This window comes from Gymnoscopelus braueri, assembly GCF_963280865.1.
Source record: "Gymnoscopelus braueri genome assembly, chromosome: 17".
NCBI classification, from domain to species: Eukaryota; Metazoa; Chordata; class Actinopteri; order Myctophiformes; family Myctophidae; genus Gymnoscopelus; species Gymnoscopelus braueri.
The window spans coordinates 45,911,504-45,935,633 of record NC_137617.1 but is presented as its reverse complement, the minus strand read 5'-3'; the positions used below and the strand labels follow the sequence as shown (position 1 = coordinate 45,935,633).

General features: G+C 39.2%; 3 protein-coding genes across 4 annotated transcripts in view; 1 reads left to right on the top strand and 2 right to left on the bottom strand.

Moving 5' to 3' along the window:
• The window catches only part of LOC308105415 (N-lysine methyltransferase SMYD2-B-like), a 186,398-nt gene that overhangs the window by 62,663 nt on the left and 99,605 nt on the right, over positions 1-24,130 (bottom strand). The window lies entirely within an intron of this gene.
• On the top strand, positions 5,165-6,414 carry LOC308105426 (uncharacterized protein). 2 transcript variants are annotated; one of them, XM_080456145.1, is made up of 5 exons: positions 5,165-5,296; positions 5,390-5,443; positions 5,663-5,682; positions 5,923-5,958; positions 6,105-6,414. In XM_080456145.1, the coding sequence occupies exons 1-5, from the start codon at positions 5,200-5,202 to the stop codon at positions 6,189-6,191; spliced, it is 294 nt and encodes a 97-aa protein (XP_080312271.1). In that variant the 5' UTR covers positions 5,165-5,199; the 3' UTR covers positions 6,192-6,414. The 2 variants fall into 2 exon arrangements, with proteins under 2 accessions (XP_080312271.1, XP_080312270.1); XM_080456144.1 differs by having other exon boundaries at positions 5,663-5,692.
• Positions 7,001-14,843, bottom strand: LOC308105424 (N-lysine methyltransferase SMYD2-A-like). Its single transcript, XM_080456141.1, has 6 exons — positions 14,789-14,843; positions 13,184-13,248; positions 12,819-13,027; positions 9,297-9,366; positions 8,328-8,408; positions 7,001-8,219 (listed from the first exon to the last, which is right to left on the bottom strand). Exons 3-6 carry the CDS (start codon positions 12,998-13,000, stop codon positions 8,169-8,171), a joined length of 384 nt encoding a protein of 127 aa, XP_080312267.1. The 5' UTR covers positions 13,001-13,027; positions 13,184-13,248; positions 14,789-14,843; the 3' UTR covers positions 7,001-8,168.

The following is a 24,130-nucleotide window of genomic DNA, read 5'->3' as shown; positions in this document are numbered from 1 at the left end:
GCATAATCATGAGGGGTTGTTCTTGCAGGCGTGGCATAATGGCATAAATAGATCCTGGAATGGACCCTTCGCTAAGCCCCACCCACTCCACTCTGTGACTGGTGGTGCGAAGTTAGTCACACCCAGGCCTGGCAGCGCCTCGCAATCTCTGCTTCTCACCCATTGACTTGCATGTTAAATGACGGCTTTTCCCCTTAAAAATAATCGATAATTTCAGCAGCAATAGCTTCAAAATCTCTTCTAAATCTAGTCAACAAGGCCTGCAGTAGGCTATGCACTGGACAAATGTGCATGACATTATTTCAATAAACTAAAAACACAGGAAATGTTAGAGGGAGTAATAGCCATGGAAACACGGCGGTCGTCTGTCTCGACCGTCATGGATGAACTTCAACCTGGTGTTTGCACTTTCTCCATTTATAGCCCGTACATCTACAGAAACGTTCATATTTCAAATATAAAGTGCTTATCCCATGGCCACGGATGTTACATTTATGTACGGGCTCTCAAAAGTACCCGTATCATCCATATTGTTCAATGAAAAGCATTTTAATCTGATCGTGGCCATTTTCTCCATATGCTTTCAACTAAGCGACCCTATCGGTTGGTAGGTGTATTGCACTCTGATACATTATAACTCTGTGAGAAAATGGCCACCGATCGGATTAAAATGCTTTTTATTGAACAATACAGAATATACGGGTACTTTTGAGAGTCCCGTGCATCATTTTAACATCCGTGGCCATAGGGCAAGAAATTTATATTTGAAATCTGAACGTTTATATAGATGTACGGACCGTAAATGGAGAAAATGCAAACACCAGGTTGAAGTTGATCCATGATTGTAACAGGAGTTTATGTACCGCAGGGTACGACTACAGTAGCAGTTAATACATCGACGAACAATGAATGAATATACTTTAACGTGCGGAAACAGGCAGCGCTGTGATTCTGAATTTTGTTACGATTACGGTGATTAGTGCCACCACCTGGGCGAGTGAGTCGTGTAACTTTACCGACGTTAAACTGTGTACGTGGAATCTGTTGCTGGTTCATAGTCACCATTGTGTTATCGTGGTATTATTCCTGTTCTTGCTATTATGTTGCAAATTATTGTGTGTGTGTGTGTGTGTGTGTGTGTGTGTGTGTGTGTGTGTGTGTGTGTGTGTGTGTGTGTGTGTGTGCGGGCCAAATAACATTGACAGCTATGGCAGATGACGAAAGCTTGCCAGACCTGTGCCAGGCTAACAACGGTTTCTAAGCTGGCATTGGACAATCGCTTTTGGGGTGGGGTTTAGCGAAGGGTCCATTGTTAATGAGGGCAAAGACAGGAGTAGTCCTAGTCTCGTATCATGGATATATATCGTTTGACTGATGTTGTTTTGTTTATCTGTGTTTCCGTTTTTTTATTGTTTACCTTTTTTTTTCTTCCTATATTTCCTGTATGATGTGAGTTTTTGGGTGTTAATTCAACCTCTTTATTGCAATTTTTGTAATTGATGGATTGCACTGGAGGAAGCTATTATGTATCTGCATAGTACCAACTTTTGATATTGAATGCTTCTGTGAAAAATCCAATAAACAAAGTTTGAAAAATAAAAAATATATATATACATTCATATATCTTTACATTTTATTTTAGAATTTCCATTTCCGATAAGCAGCAAGCTATATGCTTCCATTATTTTTGATTCACACTCTGACAAATTTGTGTGATTGTAAAGACAAAACGGAAGCAGGGGAGTGTCTGGCAACAGTCTGGCTCGCGAGACTACAATAGACCCAACAACTCTTATTTCATAATTAGGAACAGTGTTGGAAAAATGATCAAGAAAACCCCCCCACTCACCTTTGTGGCAAGGATCCTGGCCACCAGGCGGACTGGCTCTGGTGGACACCATTTCGGACCATACTTAAACATTGCTGAGCACTCCAGCTTGTGCATATTCCAGTCCCCTTTCTGACACACAAAAGCTATTATTTTTAATTAACCCACTCAATCTCTTCTCCACCTGAATCAGATCTTTGCATGTCTACTGTGGTCATAGCCACTTAGGGCTTAGCCTAAGTGGTTAAATAAAAGGACATTCAGTTCATGTGTGTATATTGACTTGTTTCCTTGTTAATTGTATAAATCAAATGAATTGTTCTTTTCACAATTGAAGTTTACTTCATTTAAACCTATCTTATCAAACAGTTATTTGTGTTTATTTACATTTATTTGTTACTTATAAGTTAAATATTCTTAAATATAAAAAAAAATTATAAACGTTTTTCAAAATGATTAGAAATATAAAATATACGTTATCGGTGGTCTAGGACGCTCGGAAATTTAGATCAGCATCGGACACAAAAATCTGGGTTTTGTTTCTTATTGATCCACAGTGAAACCAAAGGTGAACTTCCATGTGTGATCAATCACATTCCATTCTATGTTTCTTTTTTACACTCAATCAGAAGCGTTCTGTATCAGATATGAAACATGAGAATCTATATGTTCCATATATGCAACTATATGTAACCTATATGCTACATATAAGGATCATATATGCGCATATATGTGCATATATACCACATATATGCCTGGTATAAGCTCCATATAGGCTGCATATATCTCACATATAGGTCAAAATCTGGTGCATATATGTGCATATACAGGGTATATAGGTCTCCTATGTAGCTTGTTTATACCCTCATATAGGTCATATATGTTAATACAAGCCATATAGGTCTCCTATATAGCTTCTTTACTTCCAGTGGTGGGAAATATAATTATATACTTCATTAAGATAAAGCATATTAAACTTATGAACTCAAAATGATTTCACTTGTGGGTTAGCAGTGAATTCTAATTTGTAGGTGATTATCAGTTATTACTTTTTTATTATTACAACTGCAGGTCACAGTTTATGAAAACCTGCAGATCCTGTCAGTCAGTTCGGTCCATTCCGTAACAAATCTAACATTACATTGCGGACCGTACTCTATATCTGACCAAGAAAGCATATTCTGACTATATCATATGATGTCATCAATATTAAGCCGATATTTGGCAATGTCCATATATGGCCAAGATAGAATTAATTTACAAATCAAGATCATCACCTGGAAATCCATTCATGAATATAACAACACTGTCCTCATCAAACCCTGCATATCCACACGTGGAGGCCACTGAATCATCACCTCCCAGATAGCAAAAGATATTAATTCAATGTTGGATTTTGGTCAGATTGGTTATTTTTGGTTGAGGTTGAAAAAGCTATGTTGATTCAATGTTTAAATACAGATACGATTTCAACATTAAAAAAAATGTCATTGAATCAATTTAGTATAGATGATGGTTTTTCAATGTTGAAATGCCCAACAATGAATTGACATTGTTTCAACGTGTAGTGCTGATATTGCACACCCCCCCTCCCCCTCCCCTCCCCTCCCCTCCTCCCCCTCCCCTCGCACCCCCTCCCCTGCGAGAGGGTAGTCGTCACAACTCGCGAGACCAGCTAAATCTCAGGAAACATTGGCGCGAATTGAGGCTTGTTGACAATTCACAATACTACTATAGTAAGACTAACTGGTAAGTCCTTTACAATATAATGTATTATGCAATTCATATACCATCATCTGGCTGTCATCGTTTGACTAAATGTTAACTTGTGAATTATTACCGTGGCAACTACAGTGCAGACCTGAGCTTGTTAGCTAGCATGCTAGCTAATAATAGTTGACTGGTAGTGAGTTCTTATGGGAATAGAATGTACTATCCCGTTCAGATACCGTCACCCGACTCTCATCGTTTGACTAAATGTTATCTTTATGCTGTCCGGGGTTTGTAGCTTGTGTTAGTAAATAGCAATGCATGTTATTAAAGCAGCTAGCATGCTAGCTAACGTTAGCCCGCCGTTTTGTTAGCATGTTTCGTGATTAAAATGTACTTTCATTTGTTTATCTGTGTTTATACAATAACAGATTATTAGCGTTTTTAACAGTTGTATAATCATTGTTGTAACCAGCACTACTGTGAAGCAGTTCGTTCATTTAATAGTGGTGAACTAACAAGGCAGAATGTATGGTGCTAACTCACTAGCTACTAGTGTTAAACCAACGGGTACCAATTCACTTTGCCGGAAGCACTTCCGGTCTAGACCGGATACGGAAACTACATCCGTGGTTGCATGTGTGTATGTGAAAATTTACCGGATATAGGAGGCGGGATCTAGAGCATAATAGAAACCAGGTTAGCTCATGGAAAAGGCTTAATACTTCGGGTAATATTTTTGCCTTTTTAATGAAGGCACAGTTAAGCTTTTACTACACTAAAGCAATTTAGCCTGGGGATAAATGTGGAGAAACAGCTGTGGTGGAAGAAGTAATCAGATATTTTACTTAAGTAAAAGTAGCAATACCATAATATAAAAATACTCTGTTAAAAGTAAAAGGCATTGTGTTCAAAAGTATTGGCATCAAAATATACTTAAAGTACCAAAAGTAAAATGTTTGAAAATAGCAGATCTACAAGCTCACAACGCGTCACGATGCAACATGTGGTGAGCTTGTAGATCTGCTATTTTCAAATGTCCTATGTATAAAATAGGGCTAAAGTGGTTAATGTAAGTTTTATAATAATTTTTATATATATATATATATATATACATACATGTGTGTGTGTAAAATATTTTGGAAGGACCTGATAAATTAATAATTTGGCTGATATATATATATTGTTTTGTGCATATATTTATTGAATTATTTGTTTCCCTCTAAATTTTCAGGGTTGTGCTACAAGAGGACTGGAGAGGATTCACTGCAATACACATGGCCAAGTATAATAATTATAGCAGCACGGGCACCACCTCTTTTCTATTTAGACCTGTTGTAACCTATACGTTGTTATGCCATTCAATCCGGGAGCCACCTCTGTGTCTCATTAGTTGTTGCTATATGTATGGCAACATAATGTTTTATTAATTTTTTTAGTAAAAATTTGAACGTTTTCAGAAAACTTAGGTTAGGTTTTAGAAGGTGTTTTTAGAATTGGCCTAAGTCAGATGAGCCAGAAAACAGCAGTGTGAAGCGATTTTTTTTTCAAGCCACCTAATTTTCCAGGTACAGTGGTGACACTGTCAGTTATGACACTAAAAAACACTGGCAAAACCAAATGTAATTGCATGAAAGCTTTACAAGCATTTAGTTCAGGTTATGTGTTCAAAGGTTACAGCGTCCACTATTCATGTCTTGTGTTCCCTTCTTTTAGCCTCTGGAGGAAGCTGCTCGGAGGATAACCAGCCTAATAATGGTAACCACTTCACACTACTACCTCAGGGTGGACAGATTGTAAATGTGCTTTAGATAGAATTCATAGTTCATGTTTTGTGTTCTCTCATTTTAGGCTTTGGTGGAAGCTTCTTGGCAGAGTTGGAGTCAATGGACCCCTGCAATCATGGTAAGTAGACTAATAGGCTAGATGATTTTCTCAGCCACTCTTGGAGACCATACACTGACTGGAAATGTTAGTTAAATGGGTGGTAATGTAAAGTTGAGTGCATACTGTATATGAATTCAGTGTCTCACTATTTTGCAAGGATCTGTTAATGTTGGCACGATATTATATGAGAACTTGTATTTTACAGTGACTAATTAGGGCTATTTTAATCCATTTCAGGAGGGAACCACACTGGACAAGTAAGGAATGGTATGTCTGTTGTTCCTGTGTCAACAAGAGCCTTTTTATACATTTGTGATTATTTTATTAGCCATTACTAAACAGTTGCTGTGCCTTGGCTATTGTGCCATGACATACTGTAACTTATTAAAGACTGACATATTTGAACTTATAGCTCCTGCTACTCTAAACATTAAAACATACAGTCTTGATAAATTGCATACAAGCTTTTTTTAATATTTTAATTGTCCTCTTTTTAGACTTCGCTGGCAATCATCACCCCCAAGGCTATAAAGGTGAGTTAACTAACACATTCTCAAATCACTTTTTTTTTTTACCACCAGACATGCACTAGGTACACTTGCTAGTGTATATGGTGCTCATTGATAACTACTTTGATGGTGCTTATTTGCCTTATTTTGTTCTGTCTGTCTTTCTCTAGGAATGCCAATGTATAACTCCAGCCCCTACCACACTGTGCCATCAGAGAAAACAAGGAATAAGAAGAGGGCCTTCAAGGACACGCTGATGCAGGACTGCATGTTTGGTGAGTCAATCTGCACCTCAAAATACTAGGTTTACTACAGTGGATTTGGCAATTTTTATGATGGATATTTAATTTAATTAAGTATTTTAACTTTTATCTCAAGTAAATAAGAACAGATGCATTTTCCTCACCATGGAATGAGCCTGATGGAAAATGCATCAACTCTTAAAGAAGCACTTCACCCATTTCCAACCTTAACTTCATATAAGTGGTCCTCTGTAATGCTCACAATAAGATGGCACCATTTCTGTCTCAGAGGTGGTCTTTGCCTGTGGACAGTTCAGAAACCTGCCTACCAGTGACATCATTTCAAGCTAATGGACATTGAAAATGATGACCTGTCATGTCACTGGTAGGCAGGTTTCTGAGCTGTCCACTGCCCTCCTCTGAACAGAGTAGACATGAATGGTGGCATGTTTTACGAGCATTTGTGTGGATCAATTATATGACTATGGGGTTGAAAATGGGTGAAGTGCTCCTAAGGCCACCTGCCAGCTTTCTTATTTATCTTTATAACGTTTTTTTTTTACTTTTTTCCCCAGCGGCTGCGAAAGGGCCTTTCTGTGTGGAGTTTGCATGTTCTCCCCGTGTCTCCTAGGGTAGGTACCCTCACAAAAACATGCCGTAATCCTGGTCACTATACTGCCTCCCCCTGGCCAGCCGATTTTGTAACCCTATTTTTTACACCCAGTGCCAATTGTCTATGTAATCCTGGGCACTACCTTCCCTCTGCCAACCTAGGGAGGCTAGGGCCGAGCTCATGCCTCCTTCAATGCATGAGAGCCAACTGACCTTCTTGTCACCTGACAGGGGGGAGTTTCACTGGTTGGACGTAGCGCGTGGAAGGAACACGTTATTCCAACCAGTTCCCTTCCCCTCCATCAGGCGCCCCGGCTGACCAGGGGGAGGCAGTATAGTGACCAGGATTACTGCATGTTTTTGTGAGGGTATTAACTACCCTAGGAGACACGGGGAGAACATGCAAACTCCACACAGAAAGGCCCTTTCGCCAACCCCACCTAGGGTATGGGCACTGATGACGCGGAGGAGAGAACACACCCCCAGCGTCCCCTGCGGGAATCGAACCCAGGACCTTCTAGCTGTGAGGCGACAGCACTACCGACTGTGCCACCGTGCCCCCCTACTAATATTTCCTATAACTAATTAATTAAAGTCTAACACATCAATCTTCTTCTTCTTCTTGCGTATGTCATCAGATCCTCAGCTCCGTTGCAGCAAGCCAGTCCAGCGTCTCGTCATCCAGGTTCATCAGGCCTAGGTCGCCATGTGGTGGGCGGTGTTTCGGGCAGCTGGTCATGATGTGTTCCACAGTCTGTAGGGGGTCTCCAGGTTCACAGTGGGCACTGTCCGAGAGGCCCCACTGTTGCATTGCTGCCTCGACGGTCATGGCACGATGACCTGTGCCACGGCCTGCTGTTCTGATGGCTCCCACCATTCATCTGAACGGAGCTGGCGATCACGTATCCGCGTGCACCCCATCCCCTGCACTCCTCCACAGTCACCCAACACAAACACCAAGCATGACGAATGTCCACTACCATGGAGAGGGTCGTTCGATGGCGACAGACATCCTAGCGGTCAGCGAGCCCCGACCTGACCTGAAGGCAAGATGGGAGGAGGCCCAGAGCACCTCCCCATCGTTCGACGAACTGATGGACCAAGCGGACGTGCTGATGCACTACGGTATATTAATCACAACATGAACATTAGTATTCACTCTCAACAATATTCGGTGTCCGGAGCGCTCTGCTTGCTGCTGAAACATTGGTAAACATATTGGTCTTATAACTTCTGTTATTGGTTAGGGATTCACATTTAATTGTAACTAAGATTAGGGATTCATTAATAAAACATCAATGATGAGTAACTTCTGTCTGTCTATTCTCTTGGGTCTGTGTCCTTCCTGAGCAATCCAAACGATCACGTTCAGAGGTTTTGCTACCAGATAACCAGCAGGTAACTTAGGATGTGGCCTCCAACAGCTCCCACCTGTGGGGGAATGATGCTTTATTCATATACTGTAGGTGGCCCAGCCATAACAGAAGTCATGTTGAAATTGTACAGGTATAATTACAAACTGGAGTAATTTAATTTAACCTGGTGGTCAAACTGGATGTCCATGTACTTCCCAAAGCGACTTGAGTTGTCATTCTTCAGGGTTTTGGCATTTCCAAAAGCCTGGCAGGGGAAAAGGAGTGTCCCGGAGCTTAATTTAATTTAATTTTATATCTTTTTTTTTATCCAGCTGTTTGACACTTTAAAAGCCATAATGTTTCATGTTTTCATATTATAACTTTTATATTATCATATTATATTATATTTATATTATTATAACGTTTAAATAAAGTGTTAAAGTTCTACATTGGGGTTTCTATTGGATTTGATTAATGTGTACAAACTTATCACCTATTTCACCTATTTTATAGGTGATATAGGTATCATATAATTATGTTTCATTGCATATATGTAGATATAGGTACATACAGGTCATATATGTACCTATATGTTACATACAGGTCATATGTACCTATATGTTACATACATAAAATTGGCACCTTTCCTATATGTATATGCACATATATGTACATATATGTACATATATGTATATGCACATATATGTACATATATGCATATATGTGCACATATATGTACATATACATATAGGAAAGGTGCCAATTTTATGTATGCGAACATATATGCGGTCCTATATTACAAACATATATGACGCATATAGGTTCTTTCCATGTGGGTAAAGCCCAGGACCTTTTTGTGTTATCCTTTTTAGCCTTATGTTTTACTGTACCATGCACAGCTGTTTACATTTCTGACTAGTAATAAAGTATTCAATCAATCAAAAAAGTAACTAAGAACAAATTAACAATCAGATGGTAGAGGAATAATGTGAGCAACTTCAGATGAAAATTAGCTTTTGGCTAACTCTGACATAAAAAAAAAAAACAGACATGTTGATTAATGTGCACCGTCCCTGGTAAATAAATAAATACATAAAAGCTTCAATTTCCTGCAGTCATTAACCCCTTTCTTCCTCATCCACTCGTTTCCTACCTGGCAGTTGACATTGCAATAGAAGGCTTTCTTGCACTTTACACATTTCTTCAAGTCTTCTTCAAGTTTCCTATGAATGAACAAACATTAGGTTTTAATGAGCAACATGTTACAACATATGTGTTTACATCCTCTTGGATGAATATTTTTGATTGTTTACACACACACACACACACAAACACGCACACACGCACACCTAGATAGCATTGTGCTTAGGTACTCCAGTGCACCAGATTAACTTTCAACCCAACAGAGAAATTTGTAAAAAAATAAATATATATATCTTTTTTGTAATGAAGTAAAGAAGATTGTCCAGAAGTATATTCTATCCACTGATCCTGCTATAGGTCACGTGTTTAAAACACCCCCAATGTTTGCACATAAACGACCCCAAAATTTAAGAGACTCACTGGTCAGAGCAGACTGTTACGTACCTCCTAAACATTTTATGTCAGACCCACCTACAGGTAATTTTCTGTGTTCAGGATGTCTTCAATGTAACGCTATGATTAAAGGTGACACAGTGTTACACCCTCATACTGGCAAAAAGATTAACCTTAAGAGTAGAATTACATGCAAAACTAAATATGTGGTCTATCTGTTGAAACGTCCATGTGGACTGAGTCTGCTATGTAGGCAAAACAAAGAGAGAATTGAAAATAAGAATTGGTGAACACAAATCTAATATTAGAAATAGGGATGAAAAGCGAGACACTTTAATTCAGCAGGGCATGAGGTATGTTCTTTGAGGTTTCAAGGCATTGAGACGGTACATCCTTTAAAGAGAGGTGGTAACAGAGATAGGCTTCTCCTACAAAGAGAAGCTTGTTGGATACACAATCTACAGACCGAATACCCCAAGGGGTTAAATGAGGAACTGCTATTGGGCTGTTTTTTTATAAACGGGTTTGTGATTGGGGTTGAGTCTTATGTCTGAGATTGTGTATTCAGAGAGGTGTAAGTTTATTATTAATTATTTATTTCATTGACTGGTTTGTTTTGTTTTGTTTTGTAATTGTATTTGCAATTGTTACTGCATTCCTGTTTATGACAGTAAGTCAAGGGAGTGTGCCTACATGAACTGCCTTTAAAACCTTTTCAACTGGTATTTGGTAATTTTTATATGTAATGGATCAGAGTCCTCCATCCAAACAAAAGGGGTATAGGGACTTATGCGTTGTGTAAGTAATTGTGATGAGGCCTATGAACAAGCCTGTTTTTAGACGGACCGATTTCTGTGTGGCACCCTGGTCCCCAGTGGTGAGCTGTGGATTTTTTAACTAAGGGGGCTATATTTTATGACGTCACGTGCGCGCGCACGTGCACGCGCGCGCGCAGGCATGTGCACATAGCAACATGCCTGCATATCCAACATAGCAACATTATTTTCCTTTTTTTATATAAAAGCCCTTTACATATATTCACCCACACATAAGTACTTAAAATAATCAATCAACTTGTCTTTACTTGAATAACTTTTTTTTTAAAGACTTACATTGCTTTTAAAACAGTGTTTTTTAAAACAAGTAAAAAATAAAAAAAATACCCTTTTGCTACTCACCAAAACAAAGACGGTTTTATGGAGTTGAAAGCCTACTTTACTAAATGGGAACACTGTGAGTCCCCACCTCACGTCTAAAATACACTTTTTGGCCAGAAAAGAAACGGAATTAAAACCTGTTTTTCGTTACTCCACAGTGCCCTCTACAGATCTGGTCAATGGAATTTTCCTATTAGACCAGATTCTTCCTTCCGGTGAAATATTTTCTTTTCTGGCCAAAAAGTGTATTTTAGACGTAAGGTGGGGGCTCACAGTGTTCCCACTTAGTAGAATAGGCTTTCAACTCCATTAAACCGTCTTTGTTTTGGTGAGTACCAAAAGTGTATTTTTTATTTTTACTACAGACGAGAGGCTGCGCTACCGCGGTGCGAGGGGAAGAATCGAAAGTACCATAACGTTAAGGAGAACTCCTTCTAACGCTATGGACCAGAGCTAGACAGGGATAAGTTTGTGAGTGTCTGGCAGGCTACTAGCTCTTGTCCTCTGCTAAGCGATTAACCCTTTCACACTCCATGGCTTTAATGTTATGCAAAGCAGCCAGGTTGAGGCCATTGTTAAAGGTGTTAAAGACGGCTCGCCCCCATAGAGGTATAATATAGCTCGCCCCTGACGGTGCGTTGTTGTGTTAATGATTGACGGCTCGCGGGCGGCTGACGTTGAGTGCTCGCGCGTGCATGTGGAGCACGCGCGAGCCCCCAGCCTGGGAACTAAGGGGTCGACGACCCCCCGTAGCACCCCCTTCAGCTCAACCCTGCTGGTCCCCCTATTTAACTGTCCCTAAATGTTTACATTACCATACACGCTGAGGAAGGCTTGACGCCGAAACGTGTCCGTGTGTGCTGTTGTCCGTGCTGCATGAATTAAAAGTACCAGAAGGACTTTAAATTACATACAGCACTTTACGCAAATCTGAAGTGAAATGCCGAACATCAGATTGTTTGTACAAGCATTTAAAAAAATATGAATATAGTCTAATTGCATAATTTCTATATTTGTGGATTATGCAGCCCAGCTGTAGTGTGCAGTATGTAAATGAAATTACAATTTCAGTCATCAACTGGACATGGCATCCATCATACCTCATAGCTTTAGCGAAGTCATAGCTTTTTCTATCAGGCAAAAGGAAGGTGAATGTTTTTGTCCCCAAACATCCAAACACAGTGCCATTGTTATACTTTTTAAAGGCTTTTTATAAAGGATTCAAGTTTCTAAACACAGTCACTAAATATTATATGCAGTCATTTGTCAAGTCTTTGTTGCATCAATGACTATCACACTTGCAAGTTATCTTACATAGCCATTTGTTTAAATTAAATATATATATTAAATGTACCCTTAAGGCTAAATATGTATATGTTCAGAGTTAATTAGCTCTCAAAATGTTACTGTATAGCCTATAGGTGTGATCTGTGTCGATATAAAGTGTGAGGAAGGCTTGACGCCAAAACATGTCCGTGTATGAATGAATTAAAAGCACCAGAAGTACTTTTACTTTCTTATTGTGAATCTCTGTGAGCCTGTGCATCCGGCAAAGTGCATTATACAGACAGTGTGTGCTCGTTTTTGTTTTTTGCTGTGATCGATATAAATTCTCAGGAGAAATCATACACCTGTACTTACGAAGCAGGACCTTACCAAAGGATTACTCCAGAAACACAATATGCACTTACTGTACAGTAAATGGTGTGTGTTTGCAACAAACCCTGCTCAAAAAGGGAATAGATGAAGAAACGATCCCGGGCTCCCCCAGAGTTAGTGTTGAAGTGTCCTTGAGCAAGACATTAAACCCCTAATTGCTCCCGATGAGCAGGTTGGTGCCTTGCATGGTTTCCTCCGCCATCGACAGTGTGAATGGGTGTGTGAATGAATGTGTGTGTGAATGGGTGAATGTAATGCACAATCTATGTAAATGGCTTTGGATAAAAGCGCTATATAAATGCACCATTTACATAAATACATACTTAGCAAAGCAGAAATCGCAGTAGTGTCCCCTCTTTTTAACTTCGAGGACGCAAGAGTACGCCGGGGAGGAGAAGATAAGTTCTCCAACTTTGAATGGTTTGGTCACCCGAAGACCTCGTCCTTTAGTAGGACTGTCGAACATCTCGATTCCCTCGATTTGTTCCTGCATTGTTGCTGCCATGGTCTTCTGAGTGCCCCGTCGAAGTAGCTTTATTCCGCAAGAAAAGCAAAGATAGATATTGTAATTAATGAAGATATTAAAACATATTTCATCAGCATCATCTTATACTATTATAATGTACAGTCATACAGTTCTATTGTAGGCTAAACTGTAACACTATCAAACATGTGTTTAATTCCTCACCTGTCATGAATCCTGAGTCCAAGGTCCTTGTCTGTAGACACTGAGTTGATGAATTTGTAGTTGATCTGTATCACAAAGTGTCAGATACAAGATAACCCTGATTAATACAATGGTTTCTATTTCCTGGAAAGAGTTAAGCTGGGCGGAGAGACAGAGAGAGGTGTTGCCCAAATCCTTAGCCTACGAACATTCAGAACAACCAATCATGTCTCTATGATACACCAGCATTAGAAAGGACATGAGAACATGAAAACAAGCCAAATGAGAGCGCTCCACAGAATTGACCTTTTTTTCATACCTATTTAGTTAAACACGTATTAGTCTAAAGTCTATTCTTTACTACAGGGGTTCTTAAAGTGGGATCCAGGGACCCCTAGGGGTCCTTGAGGGGGTTCCAGGGCGTCCCCAGCAAAATGTGTTAATATAGCAGCAAAACAACCACTTTGAAAATAGCAGATCTACAAGCTCACAACGCGCCACAATGCGATGAGCAACGTTTTTATTTTTCATTAAAAAAAAAAGTTCAATTCCTTTTAAGTCCACTCACATCGGAATGCAAAAGTCGTCCTGCACGTGATACTTCCTCCTATTTTATGCAGCCTATGTATGTTGTTTTATGTCCACCTCAGAGCCTGTAGCCTGTAGCCTACGTCAATGGTTCTCAACCTTTTCAGGCCACGACCCCCAAAAATAATCATAGTTGAACTGGGGACCCCCACCCTGCCCTGACAAGCACTTGGAATGATAGGCATTACATTTTGTTTGACTCGGTTCCAAAGATTAATATTGTGAAAATAGCAGATCTACATGCTCACAACGCCTCACAATGCAAGGCGTTGTGAGCTTGTAGATCGGCTATTTTTATTTTATTTTGCCTTGACAATTTGGTCAATGTTTGACTAGTTTTTATAGAATAGTTTGTTGATACCTTTGATGCAGTGATGATCTTTTTTTTTCTTTTTCTCATTAAAAGGGTCTTAAAAGTCCTTAAATTGTCACATTACTGTCATCTGGGGACCCCCAAAAATCATGTGGGGACCTCGCTGGGGGTCCCGACCCACAGATTGAGAACCACTGGCCTACGTCTCACACACCAGCTCACAATGATTGTGCAATCACACTGCTGCAGTTATGGCTCAGAGAACAATCGCAAAAATGCAAAGTAAGCAAAATAGATCCAGCCCTCAAGCAATGACAAATCTGGTTTTGTTTCATATAATTATTTCTTGAAATGTTGTTTGTCTTTCAAAGATCAAGGCAGAGTCAGTCAAACACCATGTGTCCAGGTCTGCAAACTCTGCAGTCTGACTGAGTCTAATGATCATTAAAATGTGATTGTAACAATGTTTCTTAAAATATTATTACAGTATATGTTGTTGGAATTATTTTTTTTGGAAACTGTTAATAAAGTATTCAATCAATCAATCAATCAATCAATCAATCAAAAACCCTCCATCCCATATAACCACACCCCAGAGATGATTTAGTTATTTTCTTAGGTCACTTTTTATTCTATTCCTATCAAATTCTGCCCTTTACGTTGAACTTGATGGCAAAGATAATCATAAATAACAATTATCCAATCAAATAATTGGGCTACATTACCTCAGTCGTGGTTTTATGAGAGAACAGTCAGGTTGCAGTCACATCAGATCACTCTCTGTCAATGATCACTGTTAGGCCTACTGTGTATCTGTTCTTTAGTTTTATAGGTCTACTAGTGTTTGTTTTTGTCTGGGCAAATCCCAACTCAGTATCATTTCACCATGTCATCAATGCGAAACTCAAACATCAAGAAACGAAACTTAACACATTTCTTGGTACGCAAGGCAATGAAACGAAACTTATAAGCTGGTGGCTGGTTTAGCCCTGAAACATGATGGAACCGAGAGTTCCTGGTTTAGAGTGGTGTTCGTTTTTTTTTACATTGCCAACTCTCACATGTACATAAAACGTTCAGATTTCAAATATACATTTCTTACCCACGAGCCACGGATGTTACAAGTTGATCCGTTCCGTGATAAGTACCCGTATCTCCCGTATTGTTCAATAAAAAAGCATTTTAATCCGATCATCAGAGTGCAATACACCTCCCAACCATTAGTTTCGCATGGTTGAAAGCATCGGAGAAAATTCAGAGAAAATGGCCGGCGATAGGATTCAAATGCTTTTTATTAAACAATACGGGAGATACGGGTACTTATCGCAGAACGGATCAACTTGTAACATCCGTGGCTCAGAAGTCAGCACTTTATATTTGAAATCTGAACGTTTATGTACATGTGAGAGTTGGCAATGTAAAACAATCGAACAACACTCTCAACCAGGAACCCTCGGCTCCATGACGCTTGTATACAAGCTTGTATACAAGCGTCATGTGAACCATGGCTAGAAAATAGCAGATCTACAAGCTCACAACGCGCTGTGAGCTTGTAGATCGGCTATTTTCAAATAGTCTAGGTATAAAACAGGGCTAAAGTGGTTAATGTACGTTTTATAATGTAATCATTTATATCTAAATGATTATTATAAATAATTGATAAATAATTGCCTCCGAGATGTAGTGGAGTAGAAGTAAAAGTATTGGAAATTGGAAATACTCCAGTAAAGTAAAAACACCTCAAAATTGTATTTAAGTACAGTACTTGTCTTGAGTAAATGTACTTAGTTACTTTACACCACTGATCCCGGTGTCCCACATTGTAACGAGACCAGATCAACTTGAGACCGCGTCTACTGTTGTCCTAGCAACAAGAACACACCCCCTTCCCCCGTGTCCTGTCTTCTTAAAGGAGCAGTACATACAATCGTCTTTTCACCATGGAAAAATACCCACTACCTGCCCGTTTCAAAATATAAGATAAACATGTTCAAAATAAGAAAAAGTAAATGACAATTTAAACAATGAACATTATCATAATTATTCCTCAGGGGCACTACAAGTACGAATTTGATTTTTTTTACTTTACTGGAGTATTTCCATTTTTCCTATTATTTTACTTCTACTCCACTACATCTCAAGAGGCAAATAATGTACTTTTACTACTTGAATTACTAGATACGTTGCAGATATAAATTGGTATATTATAAAACACATATTAACCACTTTAGCCCCCTATTTACTACCCATTTACAGTTAAATGCTGATTTGGTGACATACTGTACAATGACACAGTCACTGTCTGTGTGTGTTTTTTTTGTGTTTAGGGCCAAAATCCATGTATTATCTTGTACTACATGAACCATCCATTCCTCTCAGGTCATCTGGGACAGGTCTGCTATCTATCCCTAAAAGCAGTGTTCAACTTGTATGCACTACATATCTGGAACAAACAGATTGACAACTACTGTAATAGTTAATTCAGGTCTCAGTGAAAAATGACGGATGCAAACAACGAATACAATAAATACAAATAAATAAAAGTGTAAATGCATTACAATCAAATCAAATCAAATCAAACAGCTAATTATGCATCTTGTAAAAAGAGTCACTGATGGTCTGCTCTAACTCAGTGGTTCTCATCCCCAGGGCCCATATGATTTAGTTGGGCCCCCCAGATGACAGTGAAGTGACAATTTAAGGACTTTTAAGACCTTTTTAAACCCACCCCAAAAAAGAAAGGAAAAAAAGGCAATTTTTGTCAAATAATATAAGAGGCAACACTTTTTACAATAGCCGATCTACAAGCTCACAATGCCTCAGTGTAAATTGGTCATTTTCACAGTATTTATCTGTGGAACACACTGAGGCACACAGAACAGAGATGTGAACCATCTAGTCAGTGGACAGACATCAGAACATTAGAACTGTATTAATTGGAAGTAGATTGAGACTGAATTGAAAGATATGGTCAAATGCTTCCATATGTTCTGTGGTTATGTTATGTGTGATTTCTTGTTTAATATCGAATGAATATTCATCTCATTCAGAAGAAGGAAGTTTGATCTGCTGCCACTCCGTCAGTTTGTCTGTCTTCTCTTCTCTCTCTCTGTGCATCTGGGTTTGACATTAAATAACTTTTTTATTCAGTCCATGGAAGGAAACAGCTGCTCATCTCTTCACACCAGCAGTGATGACAAGAGACAAAGCGAACAGTAATCATTTCACCAGATCTCTGTGACTGTGCCACAAGATAATTTGAAAATCAGATGTATTCTAACTTATAATATATATATTTTTTAAAATACAAAAATCCATTTGGTTGGCATCCGTTGTGAAATTAAAGTAATTTGTGTGTTGACAATGAACTAGCCTATACCATATTTGACGTGTCCCTCTCCATTTACAATGACTAGAATCATGTAGAAAATGTGATTCTATTTGAACGGTTCTTGACAGCTAAAAGGTACAGCAAGCCCACAAGAGACAACTACACGATGATCTGTTAACATGTACTGTACAATGAGTCAATGACATAGTTAATTTACTCAAGTACATTTACTCAAGTAGGCTACTTGTATTTTTTACTTTACTGGAGTACTTCTAATTTTCAATAATTCTATTTCTACTCCATTACATCTCAAATGCAAATACTGTACTTTTACTCCACCATAATTATTTTAAAACTTTAGTTTCTTCTTGATTATTATTACCTATTGTATATGCTTTGGCAATTTGAAAATAGCCGAACTTCAAGCTCACAACGTGACGCATTATGAGCTTGTAGTTTGGCTATTTTCACAATATTTATCTGTGGAATCAAGTCATACTAAATGTAATGCCTCAACTCCTACATTCCAAGTGCTTGTCAGGGTGGGGGGTCCCCAGCTCAAATATGATTATTATGAGGGGTCACGGCCTGAAAAGGTTGAGAAACATTGCTCTAACAGTTAGAGCAATATATGCTGAGCAATATGAGTTAAGAGTTTAACTCATATCAAAGTAACCCATGTAAAATGCTGAGACACAGAATGAATGATTATGTTGTTAAAGTACACCATCTAGTGGACAGATGTCAGAACGTTAAAAGTATTCCTTTGATTCGTTTTTTGGTGTGCAAAGCTAGACCTGTTATAAACAATGTTATTTATATTAAGGTGAAACCGGGGTTTCACAGTCTCTCCAGCTCTTATAAATAAATGTTACGGTGGAATGCCAATTTCATCCAAGATTGGATGACTATACCCATTTATCAGCTTCTATTTTGCAGTGTTCCGGTTAACTTCTTTGTGTCATCACTTCCAATTTCACGTGTTTATCCTGTATAAGATATGTATAACGCTCACAAAATTATGTTGCTGTAACAAAAACAGATTTTGCAAGATAAACTTCTAGAATGTATTGGGGAAAAAATCAATATAGTTGTAGTGCTAGTGACCATCTTGAACACACATTTAGCCACTCGGCTGGGCACAGGGAAAACGTTTTTGACACGTTAAATAACTGAATGTCCAAACTGAAACTGCTGCCGGATGAGGTTCACATTTATTATGTGTAACATGAATCACAGCAACGTTTTGTTGATGCAAATAAAGAGAACGAAAAAAAAAAACATATAATCTTCCCCTGTGTGTTAATCATTACCTGTGATAAGGGTCACAGGTGCCATATGGCTCGTTACACCTGTGACTGTGACCCTCACTTTACCTGCCGATACTGTGGCACCCCTCCCTCCCCTCAAGGTGAACCTGCCCACAACTGGCTCTAAGGCACTCAGGCTCCTTCAATAGAAGTTACAAAATAAAGCATAAAAAGAAAAATGTGCAAAAGAAAAAGCAACTGTTAAATAATTCATAGATACAACAATGTACAAATGAAAAACATCTATTCAACTCAAAACAGTGAGCACACCATATAAGCTCATTTCTGTAGTATGTACACCAGTGACAAGGCAACTTGATTTGTATCACAAATTTGTATCACACCTTTCATACACCACATTCAAGTTCTGTAATGGTGGCCTCCAATTTGCATATTTAGGATTAATGTTACCACTAATTAGATTAAAAATACCTTACACACATTGTCTGACCCTCAGAACAGACACATTATTTGTTAGTTGTGCTTGCTTTGTTATAGATATTGAAAAAGTAGTGCAAAATTGGCAGACATTTTGTTATCCAAATTAGAGGGTTAAAAACTAAACAATTTTCTTGGGTACCATGTTTTTCAGATTCAGCACCCTTGAATTATGTAAAATGGCCTAGCACCCCACTTTTACCCCAAAATGCCTCTAACCTCCTTATAGAAGGCCTTTTTTTTAAAGAAAAATAGCAGATCTACAAGCTCACTTGTAGAGCTTGTAGATCTGCTATTTTCAAAAAGATCTTGAAAATAAAAAGTGAAATAATATTTGTAATTTATAATTTATTGGAATTTATATTATATATATATGTATATATGTATATATATATATATATATATATATATATATATATATATATATATATATATATATATATATATATATACACACACACACACATATATATATATATATACACACACATATATATATATATATATATATATATATATATATATATATATATATATATATATATATATATATATATATATATATATATATTTTTTTTTTTTTTTTTTATTATTATTATTATTTTTTTTAAAATCCAGATAGGGTGTCACGGTTTGCAGAATGACTGAACCCAAATGCAAAGCCACAAGCAGAATAGTTTCAATTCACAGATGTATTAAAGCAGTAGTTAAGCTTACAGTCAAACGTAGCAAAGCCTTTCAGAAGCACCCATCAACTAACACGACACTCCAAGGCAGATTACAGGAACGACAATGTATCTACGGACAGTGTGCGTGTGGAATGAGTCCAGTTTTATAGGCAGCAGGTTGATTAGAGATGTGTTCACAGGTTGGTACACAGTGCCAATGTTGCAGGCTTCAAGATCATTTGTCCCTACAAGTATAGGACTCCTGAACAAACAGGCCCCATCAGTTATGTGCATAAAATGTAATGTGATGCCTCTTGAATCATGACTGGTGGCCTTTTCTAGTTTTCTCTCTGTAAGAGAGGAGCTGTGTAACACTGTCAATGTATTGTGTGATCTGTCTATGTATTGTGTATTTATGTTACGTGTTTGTGATTTTTTTTGTATCCTGATGGCTGCTTGGCACAAAATGAATTTCCGCAAAGACAAATAAAGTATCTATCTATCTATAATGGGCATGGCACTGCTGGGCTGATGATAGCCTGGCAGACTGATGACATGGATTCACTCACACGTTCCTTCACGTTCAGTGGTGGGCAACTTTGATGATGGAGGGACACTATATTTCCACACTCACTCCAGAGGGCCATATTGCATATACCATTCTATATTCGCCATTCTATGTCACACAAAAATAGCAAAAATAGCCGATCTGCTATTTTTGAATTTGAATCCACATTTCTTTTTGTGCTATTTTTCAATTGGAATCCTGAAAAGTTACAGTTTTATTTAATTTCAAATGCATTTAGTTTACTGTTAACTTTATGAACTTAAATACGAATACATTGGACATAAAAAAGACAATAGAATTGTAATACTAGTCTACAACTTACTACTAATATAGACTGAAGTAATTAAAGCGGGGTCATGTTTGCATGTTTGGAATTGTAACAGCTGAAATCAATAATATATCAGTATTCCCATATTAACCTGCGGGCCGCATTAAGTGAAGGTGGGGGCCGCATGTGGCCCCCGGGCCGCCAGTTGCCCATGTATGCTCCACGGTATCAGTGTGGACTTCGGCCCTTAGGCAGAGAGTATCAGTGACTGCGTTTCAACTGCTAACCGTACAACAGTGAAAAGCAGCCCCCTGATTGGCCCGGTCATTTTCTGATTTCTCATACTCTCTGCCTATGGGCCGAAAAATCCAGACTGAGAGGAACGTGTGAGTGAATCCACGTCATCAGTCTGCCAATGGCAGGCTAGGCTGATGAGGGAGTGGGGACAGGTGTGTAACTAGGACTGAGAGATGGAATGGAATGTGGGAGGGGCCGAAGTGGAGACACGGTCTGTGGAGAGGCAGACATGGGGGCTCTGCGGAGAAATACAATAATTTGACATGCACATGTTTGAGGACCGTTTGAGAAATTATAAAATCAAAAATTAAAGAATCAACTACACTTTATAAACAAGCCCAAACAACCGCAACCCGCAACATTTTTTACAAGCAACTTTACAGGAAAAACACACTTATAATACGCGGACAAGGCAACCCTACGCTGAACCACGCTGCACTGGTGTATGTAGATAAAGGAAGTAGAACGGAAGTGGTTCTATGCATGTGAGTTATTATGGATCCCTCCTCAGTTCTAGGCCAACCCCGCACCCGCTGCTCAGAAACCCCGACTGTACGTGTGTGTGTATAGCTCGGCAGCGACTGTACTGGCTCCGCCGCCTGAAGAAGTTCGGAGTAGGACATCGCATCCTCAGGCTGTATTACAACAGTTCGGTTGAAGGCGTCCTAACAGGCTGTGTTCACGGCCTGGTATGGGAACTGTACTGCCCGAGAAAAGATCAGCCTACAGCGAGTAGTGCGATCGGCAGAGCGTATAATGGGAGGCGAGCTCCCAGCGCTCCAGGAACTGTACAAAAAGCGGTGCGTGGTCAAAGCCAAGCGCATCATCAAGGACAAGCACCACCCAAGTCACAAACTATTCAAAACCCTACAACGACCGCGACCGGGCAAGGGGCCCTACCGCAGTATCAAGAGTTCCACCACCAGGTTCTGGTGCAGTTTTAATCCGGCTGCTGTCAGACTACTGAATGAGGCATGAGCCTTGTTCAGTAGGCTGACAATAGGCGGTACTGTCCAGCTGGTCGCAGACTTTTTTTTTGGGCTCTTCCTGAACACACCTGTGGATTATACCAGGGACAAATGACTTGGACGTAGCTCCTCCTTGGACATACCTGTGGACTACACCAGGTACAAGTGACTTTCTTTTTTTGCTCTCCCTCATGGAGCTACTTGCGGATTATACCAGGGTCAGTCCACCTTAGGTGGATTATGCGGTTGACACACAATGACTTTTTTTGCACCTTAATCCCATGTATAACGCACTGACTTTTTTTGTGTCTTTTTATTGTGCTCAGTATAGATACATTGCTGCTATGCTCAGGCACCTTAGTTTTTCCTTTATCTCAGGTACTATTGTAAATATGTAGATAACTTGTTAGGCCTTTTTGTTGTTCTCTTGCTTGATCTCCTTCCCACTTGCCCCCCCCACCCCCCTCTTCTTTCTATGGAAATAACGTTGCGATGGGAACGATGTACAAAAACTAATTTCACCCACTTTTTTACCTTGTAAACCTGTGATGTGACAATAAACCTGATTCTGATTCTGAATAAAACGTGACGTTCTGAATGGAGGTGGCCACAGTGAAACCGTACTGCTGCGGTCACGTAGCGCAGAGAAATTCCTTGCTATCAAGACCAAGTTTGACCTAATAGAAGCATAGATTAAATATCAAAACATACGGGAGGGGTTTGTGTGCGTCACCAGGGCTTCTGAGTAGCAGGGGCGGTGGGATCCATAATAACGCGCCAATGACGTGTAACACGTCCATTTTTTCCAAAGCCCAGAGTACCAATGACGTGTAACACGTCCATTTTTTCCAAAGCCCAGAGTACCAATGACGTGTAACACGTCAAAACCGCGTTATCAGTGTTTATGCTAGATGGCGCTGTTCGCCAACCTATGAGTGATCCTATGACTTCTGGAGAAGAGTAGATCCGGAAATAATGTGATCACAACAAACCCAGCCCCGTCCAATCTAATGTTAAAGGATTTAGAAAAACACATTTGTATCTGCTTTCTTGTTTTTTTCTGTGTTTTTGGCGAGAACAAGATATATTCAACAGCCAATAACTAAAGAACGGTGACACGCTTCCCCCCCCTATGGAAGCAGAGACACTCCTCCGTCTTTACAAGCTCTTTACAAGATCTACAAGCTCGTAGCTACGAGCTTGTAGATCTGCTATTTCTTTTTTTTAAACTGTGAAAATATGTGAAAATATTTGAATATATTTACACATTTTGAACTCAAATCTTTGCTTTCGGGGGTCCTTGGAACAATATATTTTGAGATGGGGGGGGGGGGGTCCGTGGACAAAAACATATAATTTTGGGCGGTCCTTTTTACATGTATTGATTTTAGCTTGAAGCCCCATGCACCTTTCTAAGTGTACAAATTGGGTTTAAACCGGGAGTTTTTGTAGCTTTTTCAGGAACGGATGATCCTTCCCACAAATCACCTCCATGATGGATATTGCCTGTACACACACACACACACACACACACACACACACACACACACACACACACACACACACACACACACACACACACACACACACACACACACACACACACACACACACACACACACACACACACACACACACACACACACACACACACACACACACAATGTAGTGTTCTTCACTTTTGTTCACAACTATGTGGCTACATAATAAGCTGATAAGTAGTAACTGTATTATATATATAGGCTAGTAACTGATGCACTGTATTTGAAAATGCTCATCAACCCACTGTGAGTCTTTCAGACTATAGTGTGCTAAATCATTACCTTCTTCATATAACTCATGCCCATGAGTGGTTTCTGCACGCCCATGTAGAGTCCTGCCAGCTGCATGTAGAGGTTGGACACGTTCAGAGAGAATGGTGGATACAGCTCACTGCACAGGACAAGGAGGATTTGCACAGCCATTATATAACGATATGACACACTGGTCGATATGGCTATGACTTCAAATCAATATCCTGATTATTTCTAGATTAAGATTAATGAACGATTATTAAACACATAATATTACTGAAAATAGCAGATCTACAAGCGTGTGATCTTGTAGATTGGCTATTTACGCTCTTTGTGTACGCCACCATTGTACACTGAAGTATAATACAGGGTTAAAAATATCGATAGTCAAAAAAAAAAAATCTAATCAAATCGTTGATTCGTTGA